The sequence below is a fragment of the Trichomonas vaginalis genome, chromosome IV, assembly GCF_026262505.1.
Source record: "Trichomonas vaginalis G3 chromosome IV, whole genome shotgun sequence".
NCBI lineage: Eukaryota > Parabasalia > Trichomonadida > Trichomonadidae > Trichomonas > Trichomonas vaginalis.
The window spans coordinates 7312665-7331834 of record NC_067206.1 but is presented as its reverse complement, the minus strand read 5'-3'; the positions used below and the strand labels follow the sequence as shown (position 1 = coordinate 7331834).

Below are 19170 nucleotides of genomic sequence, written 5' to 3'. Positions count from 1 at the left end.
TATGGTTTATTCCAAGAAGTGTGAACACTGGGGGAATACTAATAATCGAAAGTTAGATGAAATTTTAAACGTACACTTAAAAATGGAAGATTCGTTTTCAGGACTTGATACACCAATTAAAAGTCAACAAATTGGAAAAACGCAAATACCTCCTCCTGTTAGTGGACAATTCTCTTCATTATTATCTTCTGCTTCAATAATGAACCATAACCTAGAAAATTTGGAATCAAGAGTCAATACTTGCAATTCAGTATATAAATTAGCTACAGATACAAATGAAATTCGTCAAAAAGAACAAACTCAGCATATTAACAATATACAAGAATTCTTAAATAATCTCGAGTCTAGATTAGCTCACATTGAAACATATTTAAAGGAATTGCCTGAGAGGGTTCATACAGAAGCAGCAAAACAAATCCAAGCTAAAAGTAACTTTGAAGATATGAAAATGCTTGTTGAAATGATGGATAGAGAACTGAGTGACAGATTTGATAATTTAGAAAACATAATCGAAGAAAATGATAAGATTATGACTAAAACATATAAAAAGCTCAAAAATGAGATGGATCAAATTGGAAGTATTCAGAAAAATGAGATTGAAGTTGGAGAAATCCAAAATCAATTAAATATGATCGAACAAAAGAATAAACAGATGCGTTCAATGGTTGAAACACTAAAAGATAGTGTAACTGATATTAGCAATACGAACTCAGTCAAAACTACAAACGGAAGTAAGATTTACAACTGATGTGAGAAATGTTTTTCTCATATATTAATATATATCGCATATATCTTCATGATAAATCTAATATTGTTTTTTATTCTCGTAAATTGTTATTACTATATTTTATGCATTGAAAATTATGCATATATTTTCTTATTATCCATCACAAAATTGAAAAAATTAAAAACGGTATATCAAATTTAAATGGGAATTTTAATCTTACAGTGATTCCAGACTGGATAGAACTTTCTATTATAAAAAACGCAAAGTGGAATTCGTAAGTAACTGTAAATTCAGATCTGTGAGAATGTTGCCGAATATTAATCGTAATTTTGTAATTTGAATTATAGTAGATTTGTAATATGAATGTGAGTGCATAATGGGCGTTGAGTTTTATTTTCGAGTGAAAAAAAAATAACGAATTAAAAAAATATTTCAAACAGAATTCATGAGCAAGCCATTAACAAAATTGATTGCCTTGTTAATGTTATCACCAAGAGGATTGACAGCCTTAAGACGCAAAATCGGCTTAGTCAAGTCTTTTGGTTCGCGATATTGTGGATAATCCATGGCAAATTTCCAGGCAATTTCAGTAAAGTATGCTGCCTCCCAGTGAGTTTCTGAAGCATCTGGATGAATAACGTAATCGGATGGAACTGCCTGGTTCGAAAACCTTCTTATTCTTCTAGCAAGTGCTTCTTGGAAGTCCTCTGGCTGATATTGAAGAATAATTACGGCATCTAATGAGTCGGCTACTTTCTTCGAATAAAATAAAAGATAAGAGTCGATAAAAACAATATCAGCAGTTTGTCTTTCGCAGTACTCTTCAAACTTATCCCAATGGATGCAATTGGGTGTTTCCCAATCAATTATGGTCTTACCTTTAAAGGTCATCATTGGAAAATCTTGAGTGTAATAAAAATCATCAACGCAGCAATGTGCGCCTTTGAAAACATTTGTAAGAGCTTTGGCTAATGTGCTTTTCCCGCTGGTCGTAATTCCTGCAATACCAATTCTCATTTCGGATTTGGTAAATTTGAAAAACTATCCAAAAGTGGCTAATCATTCCACAAAAAATTGAATGTCTATTATTGTTTGGGTTAAAATTTTTGTCTTTAATAACGACTGTACGTATTTAAACATAATCGAGTCCAGTGACCAAGTTACAGAAAATTGAGAGTTATCTTTATTTCTTCAGAAAAATTAAATGACTCTCAAAATATTTATCCTTCTGGAACATAGATATTTTCTCTTAAGAAGTTATTTAAGGGAATTTATTTTGTTATTTATTTCAATTCAATAAATAACCATAAGATTGAACTTAGATTTTTATAATATTGATCTATGTAAAATATCCTTTCAAAATTATTATTAAATGCCCAAAAAAAATCCAGTTGGAAATTTTTCCACAATTTGCCAACAAAATCTACTATAGATATGTTTACCATCGGATTTTCAATTTCGAATATAGTATGAATTTGATATTTGATTATACACATTCCTGTTTGTAAAAAAAATTCAATCTAAATTTATTGAAGAAATCTCAATAATATTCTAATCCACGCATTAAAGAGTCCATGTTTAGCTCTTCCCGTATGAGTGAGTCTTGTATGAATGGTCTCATACAAAGAATACATAAAATAAAAGATAAAATTCTATATTAGCAAGGAATGATATTTTAGAAAAAGGTTGTTTAATCAACCTAATCTTAACTTCTTCAAAATAAAGGAAAAAATTCTGAATTTATTTTAATTTCAATCTTATGATTCATCAATGAATGTATTTGTCATATATTTGTAGAGATATGGGCTTGTAATGTGATTTGTTTATTATCCTATTCTAAAAAGATATTGTAACATGTACATGATCCAAATTGTTACATGTACTATATTAAGTATAAAGCAATCTATACATTAATTATGTATTCCCACTTCATAAATGACAGTAATAACAGTTTTAAAGTAATATTGCTTGCTAATATAGATTTTTATATATTTGCTCAATAATATTGATAAAATAGTAATGTGTTGATCTATCATATTGAGACAAATAAAGTAAATAACTAGAATTTTAAATTAGTCAAAATATGAATTTTTTATTTTGAAATTTTAGCAAAAAAGTCATTTGATGATAGACTTCCTTCTTCGCAATTGATGTTCAAGATCTCTTTGATTTTATTAAGATTATTCTTGATGTTTGAATCAATTTCATTAAAACCTGCCTTGAGATACGCTTCAATTTGTTCCTTTGTTCCAAATGGACCTGATGCATATTGTTCATTTTCAGCCAATAAACATATTAATCTAAATTTATCAAAATCATCAGGTGAAAGAAGATTTATTGCGATATTTCGGATTAATTCGCATAATTCTTCAGCCTTTGGACGAGATTCACGCTCCTTAAGTGTGCATTTCTTAATGATTTCGATTAATTCGTCTCGAACTGTCATTTGTGAAGGGTCGTATGTTGATTCATACTTTTCCATAGAATCTACTTGCTTGAGTAAGGTTACAAGGTATGTTTCTTTAGAAGGAGCTTTCAAATGATGAACTCTTTCGAATTTTTCTTGTTTCTTCTTTAGTAGTTCATTATTTTTTGATGCATATGATTCAAATGGAATCATCTTAAATATCATATTATAAATAATGCATCCTAATGAATAAATATCAGATGCAGGATAATATGTAAGTTTTTCTGTTTCTGGAGCAGAGAAACATCTGTTTCCATGTGGTGCATGTGTTGTAGATATAAGAAAATTCTTTTTTGCACTCATTTCTCCAAAATCAATTACGTGGGCAACGAAATTACCATCAATTATGATGTTATCAGGCTTAAGATCACTGTGCTTGTGAGCACCCAATTTTCCAAGGACGTATGAGATAACGTAAGAAATAGCTAAGATTTGGTAGTCGCGAAAATCTAATTGATTTGTTATCAAATACTTGACTAAGTTGTCCAATGTGACACCTGAAATGAAATCCATTAAAACCCACGAATCTCGTTGCAAGCAGCCAGCTCTAAAATTATTTTCATCGTTGTCATAGTCAATAATATCTGGACTCAATGGGATAGAGTGATATCGGTTTCTACTTCTACCTCTATAACATGTTGTGTTTTGAGGCAATATAATGAAGTTGGATTTTCCTTCTCTGATAAAATATAGCACATGCCGTTTGCTCCTTGTCCAGCATTGCCAATTACTTGATAGAGATCTTTTATTTTGGCTGGGAGAATATCGCTACTTGACATTTATGACGTTAAAATAGTCAAAAATGAACTGAAATGAAAATAAGCAAAATCTTGACTAATATTTAAAACATGTTCTTGGTACGTTGCTTATCTGAAAAAAATTAATTCACCTGAAAATGCTGCTAATTGAAATATTCACCTCAAATACCCATAAAATCCTCAGATTAAGGATGCAGGCATAAAAACTCTGACCAAGATGGCAAATGGTCAGCAACTTATAATGCAATATTTTATATATTTTATAATTCAAATTTATCATGCGAGAAAATATAAATAGATTCAAAAGATGATCATTCATAGTTTGAGCCATTGTATTTGAAGAATGAGTAAATAAATATTTTTACTTCATTTTAGCATAAATATATACTGAGATAATAAACGAATATTTGCTAATTATAAATGTAGTCAGTAGATTTATAAATGAAAGAGAAGCCTCTTATGTAGGAACATTATATTTTTGAACAATGTGAAAGAAGAACTTCCACCATTTCATCATAATTATGTATTGTTGCAATATGAAGAGCTGTTTTTCCATCATTATTTTTTCATTGATATTTATACCATGTGAAAGAAGAAGTTCAGTTATCTCTTTATTATCATGAAATGCTGCATTATGAAGAGGAGATATTTGTACCGTGTGAAAGAAGTACTTCTACTGTTTCTTTAGAATTATGTTCTGATGCAATACGAAGAGCGGTCAATCCAAATCTACCTTTTTCATTGATATGAAAGACGAAGTTCGACTTTTTCTTTAGAATTATATTCTGATGCGTAATGTGACGCGGTTTTTTCAAACTTATCTTTTTCATTAATACTTATACCTTATGAAAGTAGAAGTCCAGCTACCTACATTCACTCAATATTTCTGGATTTCCTCCTAAAAATGAAAATTGAAGACACGATTGAGTTATGTGTGAGCTGAATTTCGTTCTTAATAACTTAAAACAATCAAATGCTCCATGATAACAACATAATTCAAGTAATGAATATCCGTAGCTAGTATATGGATACAAATCGCCAACGAGTCTATGATCTTCATCAAATCCAGTTCTTTCAGCAGTTGAGATGAATCTTTCTAAGCTGTTATACATAATTGCTTTGTAAATTGTATTTTTTGAATGAATATCTAGATTTTGTGTTTTAATTTTTTTGAAATCTTTGTATTTGTCTAATTTGATTCCATATTCTTTATAAAACAGAAAGTTTGAAATAAATTCAACATTAATGACATCTTCCACATGATATTCATCAGATATGAGCTTGGCAAGAGATAAATATGACTTTGTATAGCGATTATTATACTGAATTATATTTAAAATGTCTCGTATAATTATTTAAGGATGGAATTTCTTTGAATCAATCAATTCTGTTTTGATCATTTCTTTTGTAAATCCACTATAAATCTTTTTCATTTTCCGTTTTTAACTGATACAACGCATTATATGAATAGATGTGGTATTTACATATGCTTCGCAAATTGCTGTATTTATTTTGGTGAGTGTCTTGATCAGATATTAATAAAAATGAACTAAGTCAAAATTTTGAAAATATTCTAAAAAAATTCTTATCGTCTTTCCTCATCTCCAAGTTTTGAGAGGTTTGCATTGCAAGTTAGAGATAGTCACAAATGGGAAGCATCAAAAATTCTAACTCATCATGTAGGTGGATCTTTTATGCTTGTGCAGAACATGGTTTGCTATTGAAGATATAATTTTGGAAAATCCTTCCAAATTACGTGAATATCCTTTCTATATTTGTTGCAAAGAGAATGGCCGATTATTCAACAATTCTAAGTTTCTCATAAGATCTTCGATGTTCAAACTAAGCAAAACACTTGTCCCCTCGTTAACTTTGTAAGAAAATCAAAATACTTAAGAATAATAAAGAATAAACGTTTATTGTTGAAATTCAGCTAAATATTGACAAAATTCATTCAATAATTTCTCTTTAAATGCTTGATCATTCCCTCTTTTCTTAGCTTCATTTTCCATCTTCTGTTTGAAACTTTCGGAATTTTTGATTGGAGGGTAGATATTATCTGCTAATGACAAAAGTTCTAGTTTTTGTTTAGCTGTCATTGCATCTCTTGCAGCAGTCAATGCTGTACGTAGATTATCTTTGTTGCAATCATTTTTGATGAATTCTTCTTCAGTAAAATCTTGCACTTCTTCAATTGCTTTGTTGATTTTCTTTTCTACTCCATTTAAATCATCATCGGGTTCGCCATCAAAACTATCGAGAAGTTCTTCGAGTTTTTCTGGTATATCGATACCAAGTTTATTAAAGTATCTTGTGAGACCAGGAATAGATTCGTATTGATTCAAGAGCTCATCCTCATACTTATTGTCTTCAAATTGTTTTCTTGCATTTTTCGTGAGTTCTTTGTTCACAGTTTTACCTTTTGAAAATTTGGAGAAATCCGTTGTCTTTGAAAGCAATTCTATTGCGCCACTGATTGCCGAACATCTGGAATTGTTCAAGCAAAGCTCCTGGTAATTTGATATTGTCTCTTTGACGATCTGTTTGAAGAATGGATTCAAAGAGTTTCCACCAACAGTTGTATAATAATCAATTTTAACAGAGCCAATTAATTTCTTAATAAAACTTGTCAGTTCTTGCGCAATTTCTGAGTAATGTTGATTGTGAATGACATCATCATAAGCAATGGTATCACTCTCGAAAAATGCTTGGTTCAGGGATACTGTATCAAGCTTTGATCTGAGACCGGGAGACATTGTTTGTAAAAGTTTATTCACTGCATTGAAAAAGCATCGTTTTGAGGGATTTGGAGTTTGTTCCTTGATTTCTGCAATTACATCTTTTGTTTGATCGGTATAGTTGTCATTTTCGAACTGATCAAGAAACATTTCACATAAAATATTCGTAAAATTAATGTTTCCTATTTTGATATAACCTTTGTTGATAATTTCTGGATCTTGATCTTGTTTTGTTTTGACAATAAACGCTCCTGTTCCTGTTGAACCTGAGTTAATAACAAGGGTATGTTTTTCATCATTTATATCATGATCTTGGAGATATGAATTTAAAAAGTTACTGATCATGTCATCTGAGTAAACAATCTTGTAGTTTGTAATCTCGTTATCGGCTATGCAATCCTGCAAGGCTTCAATCTCCTTGCCAACCCAATTTGGATCAATAATGAATATGTATTGAAGTTTCTTTTTGTAATTTGCCCGAATTCTACGAATGATCATGTGTAATATAAGAGAAAAACAATCTTTAGCAGTGTAGTTAATAATTCCTTGAGATTGATCTTCTATAGGAGTTATAACCGTTTTATCCTCGCCAATATACTGGAGAAATTCATGGGCTGAGTGTTTCTCAAATGGACAAGTGGTTTGGTTGACTTCCATATCTTCTAATGGACGGAAATCTCTTGGATGAAGGCCGAAATCCATTTGATATTCAGAGAAATTAGGCAGGCTTGAATTTTCCTTGGTGCTTTCTGAAAAAACATAGTAGTAAGTAGTGCTGTTTCCTAATTGAAGTACAGCTGTCATTCAAATAAACAAATTATTCAAAAAAAAATTGACAACATTTTTTACATGAATTTTTTGACAATATAAATTTGTCATTTAAAGTTATGAATGCGGAAAAGTGTGCCATTCTGGGAGATATGCACAGGCAATGTCTCCCAGAATGACACATCGCAATCGACAAGAGTGCATATGACACTTTTGTCGGTCAAAGTTCCGCATTTAAGTTATGAATGCGGAAAAGTGTGTCATTCTGGGAGATATGCACAGGCAATATCTCCCAAAATGACACATGCAGGCCAACAAGAGTACATAATACACTCTTGTAAATCAAAGATCCGCGTTCAGGTTATTAATTTCAAATTCACATCCGAAAAAGCGTCACTTTTTATGATTGGAAATAAAATTGAAAACGAAGAATACCTCCAAACAATTAACGCTTGGTCTGATTAATATCTATAAGGTCTTATATTTCGTGAAATAAAAATTAAACAATATTACCTAGTCCCCTCGGTTTTTTATTCAAAAATATTTCAAAGCTAAAAAAAAAATTACGAATGGAGGAAACTATTGCATATCTTAACTTATCACCACTCCACGTCGATGGCCTTCACAAGCGTCTTGACAGCATACAAAAAATGGCATCTCTCATTATCGAAGCAGAGCGCACATTTGGCAAGTATGTTGAAGTTGGCAAACAATTATGTGGTATCATGCACAAGCTTTCAGTCAGCTTCACCAATTTCGGTAATATAGAAGGCGATCCTAATATTGTTTCAATAGTTGAATTACTCAATAGCTTTTCGGAAACAATGAATACACATTATGATATGATTTCAACCGCTGTAATTTCACCGCTGACTCAGTTTATAAATAACGATGTCAAAAACGCCGAACAGCTCGGAAAGCAAGCCGAAAAAATGTATGATAATTATCATTCAACATTTGAAAAGTATGTATCCCTTTCCAAAAAGAAGACATCGGATACAGAGATCGAAGAATTCGACATGAAGCTCATGCAGTCCCACGGAAGAGCCGTTTTTGCTGATTTCCAGCTTTCTCGTCAATTAGAACTTGTCGAGCGTAAGAAGAACGTCGAAGTTTTGACAGAATTCATTGCTTTCCTTAACATGCTCGGCACGACCTACGAGCAATGCGCAGATTTCTTCAAAGGAGCCAAAGACCATTTCAATACAATCCGCCAAGCCCTTCCAGTTTCTACAGCCGAGATCGACGTTTACGACAAGAACACAGCAATCATCCGTAAATCAATCGAAAGCTACTATCAGCTTTACTGGCGTAGAATTAGACTTGAATTCCCAGGTACTAACTCCCTCATCCACGAAGGTTATCTCTGGAAGAAGGGCTCCGGAATTACGAAATCCTGGCAGCGCCGTTATTTCGTTTGCCGCAATTACAAATTATACTATTTCCATAACGCGGAAGACTCCAAAGAGCAGCTCGGCCAATTGCCTCTACTCCTCACGTCAACAAAGTCAATCAACGATCCAGATCGCCGCAACTGTTTCACAATTATTTCTCGCGATAAGACTTACACCTTACAAGCTCTTACAGACTGGGATATGAAGGAATGGATGTCTGTTATCAACAACAACATCCAATACCTTCTTGACCACTCCGATGCCGTCAATACTCAACTACCTCAAGCTACATCCACAGAAAGCGACAACCAGATGGTCCAGAAGCTTATGCGTGACCAGGTTTGCGCAGACTGTGGCGCTCACAACCCATCATGGTGCTGCATCAACTGGGGAACTTGCATTTGCATCAATTGCTCCGGTTTCCATCGCGCTCTTACATCCGATATCTCCAAGGTCAGATCCCTCACTCTCGACCACCTTGACGACACAACTCTCAAGGTTTTGATTGTTATCGGAAACGCAAATGCCAACAAAATCCTCCAGCCAAATGTCGGACCAAGGCAAATCACCGACCAAGCGACCAAAGATGAACGTGAGCGTTTCATCAAAGACAAGTATGTCAACAAGTCATTCCTTGCTCCACCACGTAAGATCGACTACAAAGAAGCGATCAGAATGAACGACATCAACACCGTTTTCGAGGCAATTTGCTATGGATTACTTCGCAACGAAAAGACAGGTTATGGTGCAATGCATATTGCAGGATCTTGTGCTTCCGCCGAAGTATCACAGCTCGTTGTCTTGAACACTCCTAACATCGATGTCTTGGACCAGGGTGGATGGTCAGGACTCTCCTACGCAGCGTATTATGATAACGCAGAAGCAGCGGAAGTATTCCTTGCAGCTGGTTGCAATCCAAATGTAAACGAGGACACACATCCTTACAAGATCGCAATTCTAAGCGGAAAGAGAACAATTGCGGCACTTTTCTTGCCTTACTGGAATCACGGCGAAATAGAAGACAACGGAGCTCATGACATCAAACCGCCTGTCGAACTCAATATGTCTGGTGTGGCTAAGACTCATATTAAGATGCCAAGAAGAACAACAACAATTTCTTTGCTCAGCGCAATGAAGTAATTTTTCGGAATATTTTTGTTTTTGTTTTTTTGTTTTTGTGTTATGATATATATTTATTTTGTTATATTTTTTCGCTGCCGTTATTATTCTTCACTTATTTCGTATATTTTAAATAAATAAAAGGATTTTATTTTAATTTATTCGGATTTCAAATTTAAAAGAAGTAATTCCACTCCAAATATGAGTAGCTTAGCTTACATGTTCATTATGGCATAATACTTGGGCCCTTTTATAAGTTTCTCAATTAAATATTGTTCTCAAATATCTAAATTTTTAAAATTTTTTATAAATATTCATCTGATATAATGCAAACTTTATAATTGTTGCATGCTAAGTAGTGTCAACGATAGAAATTGAGAGCCGATTAATCGTCGAGGAAGTACGATTATTTTTTGGGCGAAAAAGTATCTTAAAATATGATTATTAATATGTTTTTAAAATAAAAAATTTGAAAGTTAATTTGAGATTCTCATATAATTTTTTGAATGAAAAAAATAAATATAGTCTATATGAGTTTTTGAATAATCACACTTGAGATATATCTAAAAAATAATTAAAAATAGAGTTTGAGAAGACTTTTCAAGGTGTAATGAAAAGTGTGATATAGAAAATAATTATAGATATTTTAATTTTATATATTGTGCTAAGCATTATATTAAATTTTTAGGAAAAACACTTTTCATAAGTATTCAATATTTGAAAATACGCTCCAAAAAAGAATAGATTCTTTTATATTCGCTTATATAAAATGAGACTCTCTATCAGATGCGAATGCCTGAATTCAGCACCTCTGATAGAGAGTTTCCTCTTATATAAGCGGATCTTTTTCATTCGTTTTTGTTAATATAAAAACATCAAAATCTACCAATATGAGAAATTAAACCCTGCGAGGCACCAGTCTAGAACTGACACTTCGCAGGGTTGAATTTCTCTTGACAAAATACAATAATCAAATGCTCCAAAGTTTTCAAATTTTTATTAGGAATAGGAGCCTACAAAGCACTGATTATATATCAGTGCCTGGTTGGCTCCTATTCCTTCTCTAAATGGGAGAAACTTTGTTTGAATAAGATAACATGCGAACAAAGTTTCTCCCATTTAGAGTGGGATTTGGAGGGTGGGAGGTACATAGATAGACTATGTATCTCTCACCCTCCAATTCCCTCGGGAAAGTTCGAAAACTTTGGTGCAATCAGCAACGATTGCACCAAAGTTTTTGCGTTTAATTGAAGGAATTGCTCTTTATGATATATACAGTTACAATGCATATATCATAAGGAGCAATTCCTTCCAGATATCTGGCAAACTTGTTCGCAATGGTTCACAATTGCGAACAAGTTTTGTCATTTGTCAAGAGAAATTAAACCCTGCGAAGTGTCAGTTCTAGACTGGTGCCTCGCAGGGTTTAATTTCTCATATTGGTAGATTTTGATGTTTTTATATTAACAAAAACGAATGAAAAAGATCCGCTTATATAAGAGGAAACTCTCTATCAGAGGTGCTGAATTCAGGCATTCGCATCTGATAGAGAGTCTCATTTTATATAAGCGAATATAAAAGAATCTATTCTTTTTTGGAGCGTATTTTCAAATATTGAATACTTATGAAAAGTGTTTTTTTCTAAAAATCTCAGAATATATTTACAATAGTAAAATAAATAAGATATTTAAATTTATTTTTAAATGCTTTTTTTTATATGAGATTCTCAAAAGTTATATCAAAAGTCTGTTTTTTCTAAAATCTAATATCATAATCTATTTCTCATTTTAAGTACATCTTAATTCATTTTATTTTCTATATTTTTCAATATTTTTGAGGGAATTGTGTTGCTTCCCCGACGATAAAATTGAGAGGTTTACACATTGACACTACTTAGCATGCAACATAATTACTATTAAGATGTGAATATCATAGAAATTAAATTGAGAAATCCATGGATATGTATACAACCTTTACATCATCATTACATTAATTTTTGATTGAAAAAATATGTTGAAATAATGAATTGATGTTCAAAAAAGCATATGCAATCCTATCGAAAATGCTTAGATAAAAATTGAATAAAAAGTGACATTTTTGATGATGAATTTATGTCAAAAAGAATAAAGATAATCTCCACACTTATGGAGAACAATGGAATTCAAAATGGAGAAATTTTATGTACTAGTACTCCGGTAAATAAAGGGTATTTTTGTTCCAACGCCCTTTATTGGAATACAACATCTGCTTTTGCAGCTGATTTAACACTAAATGGAGTTTTTACACTCTCATTTCCCAAAGTTTATGTAAAAGTTAGTAGAATTAAAATATTATCAGGATCCGGCTTGAGATATCTCAGCTCCAGTATTATAGATTCATCACTGGATGGAGTAAATTATAAAAACATTATGAACACTGATATTCCATTTTGTTCTCAGAAAAGTACCGTGAATTGTAATTGTGGAATTGAAACAATTAGAGAATATACTTTTCCTGAAGAGAGAGTACTGAAATATTTAAGGATTTCTGGATCTGGTAAAGATTCTTGTGGAACAACTGAATTATCTTTCTTTGGGATTGAATTATTCGGACATTTTACGTCCTTTTGTTTTTCTGTGAATTATTTAATTAACTACTCATTCCCATTCTATATACTGACCCATTTTTTCATTATCTTTGAATAAATGTATATTATATTTGAATAAATTATCTGCAATATCATGAATTTTGAAACAATGTTATTGCAGATAATCATTAGAGCTCATAAAATGGAAGAAGATGAAATTAAATATTCTGAGAGGAGCCAAAGAAAAGTATGCCCAAAACAGATTGCATAGGTAAATGTAGTGCAGTTGTTATTGGAAAGGCATGGAAAAATGAGAATCCTTTGGGTTTGGAATGTTTTCCAATGAGGTATTATCTTGATCAAAGCAATATTATGATATATAATTTTAGTTGTATTTGTTATTTATTAGCTCAAACTCAAAGAAAGTCAATGATTTACATAAATGTTAATAAGGAAAAATATTGATCAATAAAAATAACCTATTGCCATGATTGATCAGTCAGGGTGTGGTTGTATAGTCTTGTATCCAAGTGTGATTCTTCGAATATTTTACTGAAAAACAAATTTCCAAAAAATCATTTACAAATAACAGATATCTTTAAGTCAAATCGCCATATATAAGTGTTTCCTTCATGTATCAATAGACTTTCATAATCTTAATTTCACTTGATTACAATTTTGTCAGAAAATTTCTGAACGTTTTCAATTTTTTATCCAATTCTTTTGAAATGCCTTTATTAACTACAATGATGTTAAATACCAAAAATTTATAGATGATCGTTTTGATGGGCAGAATTTCTATACTATTCAATTGCAATTCAATAAATATTTCATCGGTTCATTGAAAAAATAAAAATCTTTTTACTTGATGTCGCAAGGCTTTAACTGGGACCCTCTTGGTAAAGGTGTTTTCGATGAAGAAGGACGCATTCAGCCACTCAATTGCAAGAAAGGAGAAGTTGCAAACAGAATTATCTCTGTTGGTGATCCAAACAGAGCCAAGTTAATGGCTGAATCACTTGATAAGGATACTCCAGTCATCATTCGTCAATCAAATATGATCTTTTGCACATATACTGGCAAGTACAAAGGTGTTCCTGTTTCAATCATTGCAACAGGAATGGGTTTTGCCATGGCAGAGCTTATGGTAGTTCAAGCTCGTGCAGTTGTTGATGGCCCATTAACAATTGTCCGCTTCGGAACATGTGGTTCACTTCATGCAGATGTTCCAATTGGATGCTTCGCAATTGCCGATCGTGCATACTTTGTTCGCCAAGATTTTGAGCGTGAAGGCTTCCCATTCGAATTCGCAAAAGAATCTATTCCTTATGATCGTGAACTTCATGCCAAAGTTCTTGAAGAATTTAAGAAATTAACAGAGTACCGCACAGTTGTTGGTCCAGATACATCAGCTGATACATTTTATCCATCTCAAGGTCGTCTTGATGATAATTTTGTTATGGAGAACCAAAAAGTTATTCCAACACTTCTTGCTCAAGATAAGGATGCTCTCTCATTTGAAATGGAATCCTATCTTCTTGCATTTCTTGCTTACAGATTCCCACAAGCTCAAATGAAGACAGCTGCTGTCTGCCTCACTCTTGCACAGAGAACATCAGGAGATTTCCTTGATAATGCTCGTAAGATGGCTATGGAAAAGGCAGCATGCCATGCACTTCTTGAAATCTTATCAAAATGCTAAAAAAAAAGAAATGAATTTGGATCATTAGCAAGCAAAATTCAATACAATAAACGCATTTAAGTGAAAATTTATACCCTTTTTTTTCCAGCCAGATTCTACAAAAGTGACATTTTTTTAAAGGATGAGTGCTTGAAAGAATAAAACTAATCTCAACTCTTATGGAGAACGATGGATTTGTTTACAAGGATATTTATTGCACAAGCACTCCGTTCAAAATTTCTGGAGGGAACCCATATAATTGTTCAAATGCTTTTGATTGGAATTCAACTGATAGATTTGCATCCCCAGGAACAGATTCGCGTACTTTTACTTTATATTTTCCAAAAACATATGTGAGTGTCTCCACGATTCAGATTAAATCTGGACCAAATTTAAGATATCTCAATGCCAGCATAATTGATTCATCATTGGATGGAGTTAATTATAAGCATGTTATGAACACTAATGTTTCTTTTTGTGATAATCATGAAATTGATACATGTAATTGTGAGAACTATACAGTTCGGGAATACTCTTTTCCAGAAGAGAGAATACTGAAGTATTTGAGAATTTCCGGCATTGGTAAAGATTCTTGTGGAACATCTGAATTATCTTTTTATGGGATTGAATTATTTGGATATTTCACATCATTTTGCTTCTCTTTGAACAACTTTATTCATTTTTCATTCCCTTTGCTTGCATATACGCATGTTTTTATTCTACTTTGATATAAAATATTTAATCAATTTCTGATAAAGTTTTTAATTCCGATATGAAAAGTGACATTTTGCTGATGAGATTTTTTGAAAGGCATTAAGCTTGTTTCCATGCTTTCGAATTACAATGGATTTGAAAATGGTGATATTTTATGCAATTCTACGAGCGTCACTGTTATTGACGGAAAACCCTTTTTGTGTTCGAATACTTTTAATTGGGATTCAACAGCTAAATTTGCATCGCCAGGAACTGTACCACAAACATTCACATTATATTTTCCTAAAACGTATGTGAGTGTTAATGAGATTTGGATAAAAGATGGTTATGATTTGAGATATCTTAGTTCGATTTTAATTGATTCCTCATTGGATGGAGTAAACTATAAACGCATTATGAAAACTAATGTTCCATTTTGTAATCAAAAAAGTTCTGAATGTGTTTGCCAAACAGAAACAGTCAGAAAATATGTTTTTCCAAAAGAGACTGTTCTTAAATATTTGCGAATCACAGGATCTGGTCAAGATTCATGTGGAACTATGGAATTATCATTTGTTTCTATTGAATTACTTGGTTATTTCACATCATTTTGTATTTCTATTAACAAAAATGTTTATTATTCATTCCCTTTCTTTGTGTTCCAACAAATTTTTGTTATCTTCGAATAAATGTTAAATTTCTATTGTAAGGATTGAATAGTTTTTTTATAACTATTCGTGTGATGTGTAGTTCTATCACCAACTTCTTTAAAAGTGCTTATTTATGTAATGCTTTTGAATTCTATGGATATTTCACGTCATTTTGTTTATATGCGAACAACTTTATTCAATTTTCCTTAATCTATCGGCGCGATGTGCCGATAGATGATACATATAAACCTTCATAAATTGAAAAATGGCAAGCGTAGCCACCTGAGACCGTAAGTGATATTATGTCAAATTTGTTTTTTGGCCTAAGGAATTATTGTAAGTTTATATATTCACACTATAGATTCGGACAAAAAGAAATATGATATACTTGATGTTATATCTTGATATTTTGTCATTCTTACATTCATTTATAGTATACTTAATTTCATCACATCTCTTTTATAACTAAAAATTTACAAATGTGTTTTATCAAAAATTGAATAGAATTTGAGAAGGTGGCTTATCATTAAATTTTTCTATATGATAGAAGAGTCCAGCTTTAGTACTCTTGAGATTGACTTTGGTGCTATTGCCCAGGATATTGATAGATATATTGACAATGAAAATTTTATAAAATGCCGTACAATAGAAGAATTGGTTAAAATTCTAAAATTATGTCATCTAAATACAGATCAGATTATTAGACTTCTTGAAAATTTAGGTCAAGAACATAACCCACATTCAATGCTTGATATCATTAGGAGCACAAAAATTAATTTGGATATTGAAGACAATGAATTTGATCAATTAATCAATGCATTTACACATGTTTTGGATTTACCGATTCTTACAAGTATTGCAAATCATCGTGTCTTACCTCCTGACAGTATCGACAATCAAATTAAAGAACTTAAAAAATTGACTGAAATCTATAGAAAATCGTCAGATAAGTTGATTGGACAGAAGATTACATACAAAAATTCCACGAAAAAACCATTAAAAGCTCAAATTCAAAACAAAATAGATGAATTGAAAAAAATCCCTGATCACACATATAATGACGGCTGGATGCTATTTAGTTCAAAGAAAACTCTTTCAATGAATTATGAAATGACTGAGCTCGAAAATCTATTAAATGAATGGAGCAATGAAATGAATCAAAATACTGATCAAGAAAGAATCCTCAATCTAGAAAAGGAGAATAAATTATTAAAAAAAGCGGTCGATGTTAAAGGTATATTATCTAGCAAAATGAAACCAGATAACGATGAACTAAACGATAAAGAAAGTTTTATCGTAACTCTACAAATGCAAATCGAAGAATTTCAAAATACAATAAATGAGGAAAGAGAAAATTCTCGAAAACTTTATGAACAAAATAAAACTTTACGAGCTGAACTTGGAAGATTACAAATGAGGCCACAAAATGTCAATCCATTTGTTCGCGTGCTTGATAATGGTTGGGAATATGAGAGAAGGGATAATCAATTAGAAGAATATAGAAATAGGATCAGACAACTTGAAAATGAAGCAAGAAATAGAGATAATACAATTAATTCTCTACATAATCAATTAGCTACATTTACAAATAGGATCAGACAACTCGAAAACGAAGCAAGAAATAGAGATGTTTCAGAATTACGTAACATCCAAACATTATTACAAGGAATGAGGCCTAAAGTAATTCAAGTCCCTATAATCACAAATAAAGATAAGAAAATATTTTATAAGTTTAAAGGTATAATTGAAAATCAAGCAAATAATCCAAATAACTATGGTGTCAAAGAAGGACTTTTGAGAGAAATGGCAGCCACAATTAATAGTCTGGTAACAAAGAAAGCACCAGATGCAAACGAAGTAAATCATTTCATACAAAGAATGACCGATGTCTTAAATAAATTGGAAAGAAAAATTAATTCCAATCAAAATAATGTATCCAGACCTGTATTCAGACCTGATTTTAGTTCATCCGACGATGATAATAATCAATTCAGACTTAATCCCAATCAAAATTATGTACCTAATGTTATATATGTTGGTAATGATTTTTTAGATTCGTTCTGACTTCATTATGGATCATCCGACGATGATTATAATTATTTTTAAGTATGTAACTTTGGAAATGTGTTATTTCGATTTGATAAAAATTCATAGAATTTGTTATTTTTCTTTTTTCTGATGTCCATGTAAAGTTTTTAATTTCCGATATGAAAAGTGATATTTTTGCTGATGAGATTTTTTGAAAGGCATTAAACTTGTTTCCATGCTTTCGAACTATAATGGATTTGAAAATGGTGATATTTTATGTAACTCTTCGGATGTCGCTGTTATTTATGGAAGCCCCTTTTTGTGTTCGAATACTTTTAATTGGAATTCAACAGATAGATTTGCATCACCAGGAACTGTACCACAAACATTCACATTATATTTTCCTAAAACGTATGTGAGTGTTAATGAGATTTGGATAAAAGATGGTTATGATTTGAGATATCTTAGTTCGATTTTAATTGATTCCTCATTGGATGGAGTAAACTATAAACGCATTATGAAAACTAATGTTCCATTTTGTAATCAAAAAAGTTCTGAATGTGTTTGCCAAACAGAAACAGTCAGAAAATATGTTTTTCCAAAAGAGACTGTTCTTAAATATTTACGAATCACAGGATCTGGTCAAGATTCATGTGGAACTATGGAATTATCATTTGTTTCTATTGAATTACTTGGTTATTTCACATCATTTTGTATTTCTATTAACAAAAATGTTTATTATTCATTCCCTTTCTTTATATTCCAACAAATTTTTGTTATCTTCGAATAAAAATATTTCTTTATACTTCGCTGCACGCCGATAAAATTGATAAAGTGGCAAATGCCTAATATTATTCTTTTATTCCTAAAGTTAAAGAATTAATTAAACTTGTCTCTACACTTATTGAGAATAATGGATTAGAAAAAGGTGATATAGCATGCAGTAGCACTGATGTATCAACTTATGGGGAACCTTATAAATGTGAGAATGCTTTATATTGGAATACAACTAAAATGTTTGCATCACCAGGGTCGGATACTCGAACCTTCACATTATATTTTCCGAAATTATATGCAAGTGTTTCAAAAATTCAGATCAAAGATGGTCCTGGACTGCGTTATCTCAGTGCTACCACAATTCATTCATCATTAGACGGATCTTCATATGAAAAGGTCATGGATACTAACGAACCATTTTGCGATGAAAATAGGCCTGGTAGCTGTGCTTGTGCTGTCTATACGGTTAAAGAATATATCTTTCCAGAAAAGAGAATATTAAAATATCTGAGAATATCAGGAAAAGGTAAAGATTCTTGTGACACTTCTGAATTATCTTTTGTTGGGATTGAGTTATTTGGATATTTCACGAAATATAGTATTTATACAAATGATTTTGTATATTCCGCAATTCCTTTATTCTCATTTACTCAGCTTCTTCGATCGGAATAAAAATTTATCTTAGAATGTGAATTTTTGAAAAGTTAATTCAGTACATATGGCACCTTATGCATTTAACTATATATTTCAATACATGTTTATTGTTCACATATATTACATTGCTTCAAATTTTGTGAAATGTGA

At 31.7% G+C, this 19170-nt stretch overlaps 8 protein-coding genes across 8 annotated transcripts, besides 1 other annotated feature; 4 read left to right on the top strand and 4 right to left on the bottom strand.

The window, feature by feature from the left end:
• Positions 1-27: 27 nt before the first annotated feature.
• On the top strand, positions 28-876 carry TVAGG3_0046900 (uncharacterized protein; the record flags this gene model as incomplete). Its single annotated transcript, XM_001309465.1, has 1 exon — positions 83-748. The coding sequence occupies one exon, from the start codon at positions 83-85 to the stop codon at positions 746-748; it is 666 nt and encodes a 221-aa protein (XP_001309466.1).
• A 54-nt stretch (positions 877-930) lies between these two features.
• Positions 931-1784, bottom strand: TVAGG3_0046890 (ribosylnicotinamide kinase protein; the record flags this gene model as incomplete). The annotated part of the gene is made up of 1 exon (XM_001309466.1): positions 1160-1744. The coding sequence occupies one exon, from the start codon at positions 1742-1744 to the stop codon at positions 1160-1162; it is 585 nt and encodes a 194-aa protein (XP_001309467.1).
• A 760-nt stretch (positions 1785-2544) lies between these two features.
• On the bottom strand, positions 2545-4059 carry TVAGG3_0046880 (protein kinase-like (PK-like) family; the record flags this gene model as incomplete). Its single annotated transcript, XM_001309467.2, has 1 exon — positions 2820-3707. One exon carries the CDS (start codon positions 3705-3707, stop codon positions 2820-2822), a length of 888 nt encoding a protein of 295 aa, XP_001309468.1.
• A 756-nt stretch (positions 4060-4815) lies between these two features.
• Positions 4816-5064, bottom strand: TVAGG3_0046870 (protein ubiquitination; the record flags this gene model as incomplete). Its single annotated transcript, XM_001309468.1, has 1 exon — positions 4816-5064. The coding sequence occupies one exon, from the start codon at positions 5062-5064 to the stop codon at positions 4816-4818; it is 249 nt and encodes an 82-aa protein (XP_001309469.1).
• A 485-nt stretch (positions 5065-5549) lies between these two features.
• TVAGG3_0046860 (uncharacterized protein) lies at positions 5550-7509 on the bottom strand (the record flags this gene model as incomplete). The annotated part of the gene is made up of 1 exon (XM_001309469.1): positions 5869-7494. One exon carries the CDS (start codon positions 7492-7494, stop codon positions 5869-5871), a length of 1626 nt encoding a protein of 541 aa, XP_001309470.1.
• A 502-nt stretch (positions 7510-8011) lies between these two features.
• TVAGG3_0046850 (GTPase activator protein) lies at positions 8012-10253 on the top strand (the record flags this gene model as incomplete). The annotated part of the gene is made up of 1 exon (XM_001309470.1): positions 8028-9992. The coding sequence occupies one exon, from the start codon at positions 8028-8030 to the stop codon at positions 9990-9992; it is 1965 nt and encodes a 654-aa protein (XP_001309471.1).
• Positions 10254-10946: 693 nt separating this feature from the next.
• Positions 10947-11333: a mobile genetic element.
• A 2063-nt stretch (positions 11334-13396) lies between these two features.
• TVAGG3_0046830 (uridine phosphorylase protein) lies at positions 13397-14306 on the top strand (the record flags this gene model as incomplete). Its single annotated transcript, XM_001309471.1, has 1 exon — positions 13406-14239. The coding sequence occupies one exon, from the start codon at positions 13406-13408 to the stop codon at positions 14237-14239; it is 834 nt and encodes a 277-aa protein (XP_001309472.1).
• Positions 14307-16101: 1795 nt separating this feature from the next.
• TVAGG3_0046820 (protein ubiquitination) lies at positions 16102-19161 on the top strand (the record flags this gene model as incomplete). Its single annotated transcript, XM_001309472.1, has 1 exon — positions 16102-17625. The coding sequence occupies one exon, from the start codon at positions 16102-16104 to the stop codon at positions 17623-17625; it is 1524 nt and encodes a 507-aa protein (XP_001309473.1).
• Between the last annotated feature and the right edge of the window lie 9 nt (positions 19162-19170).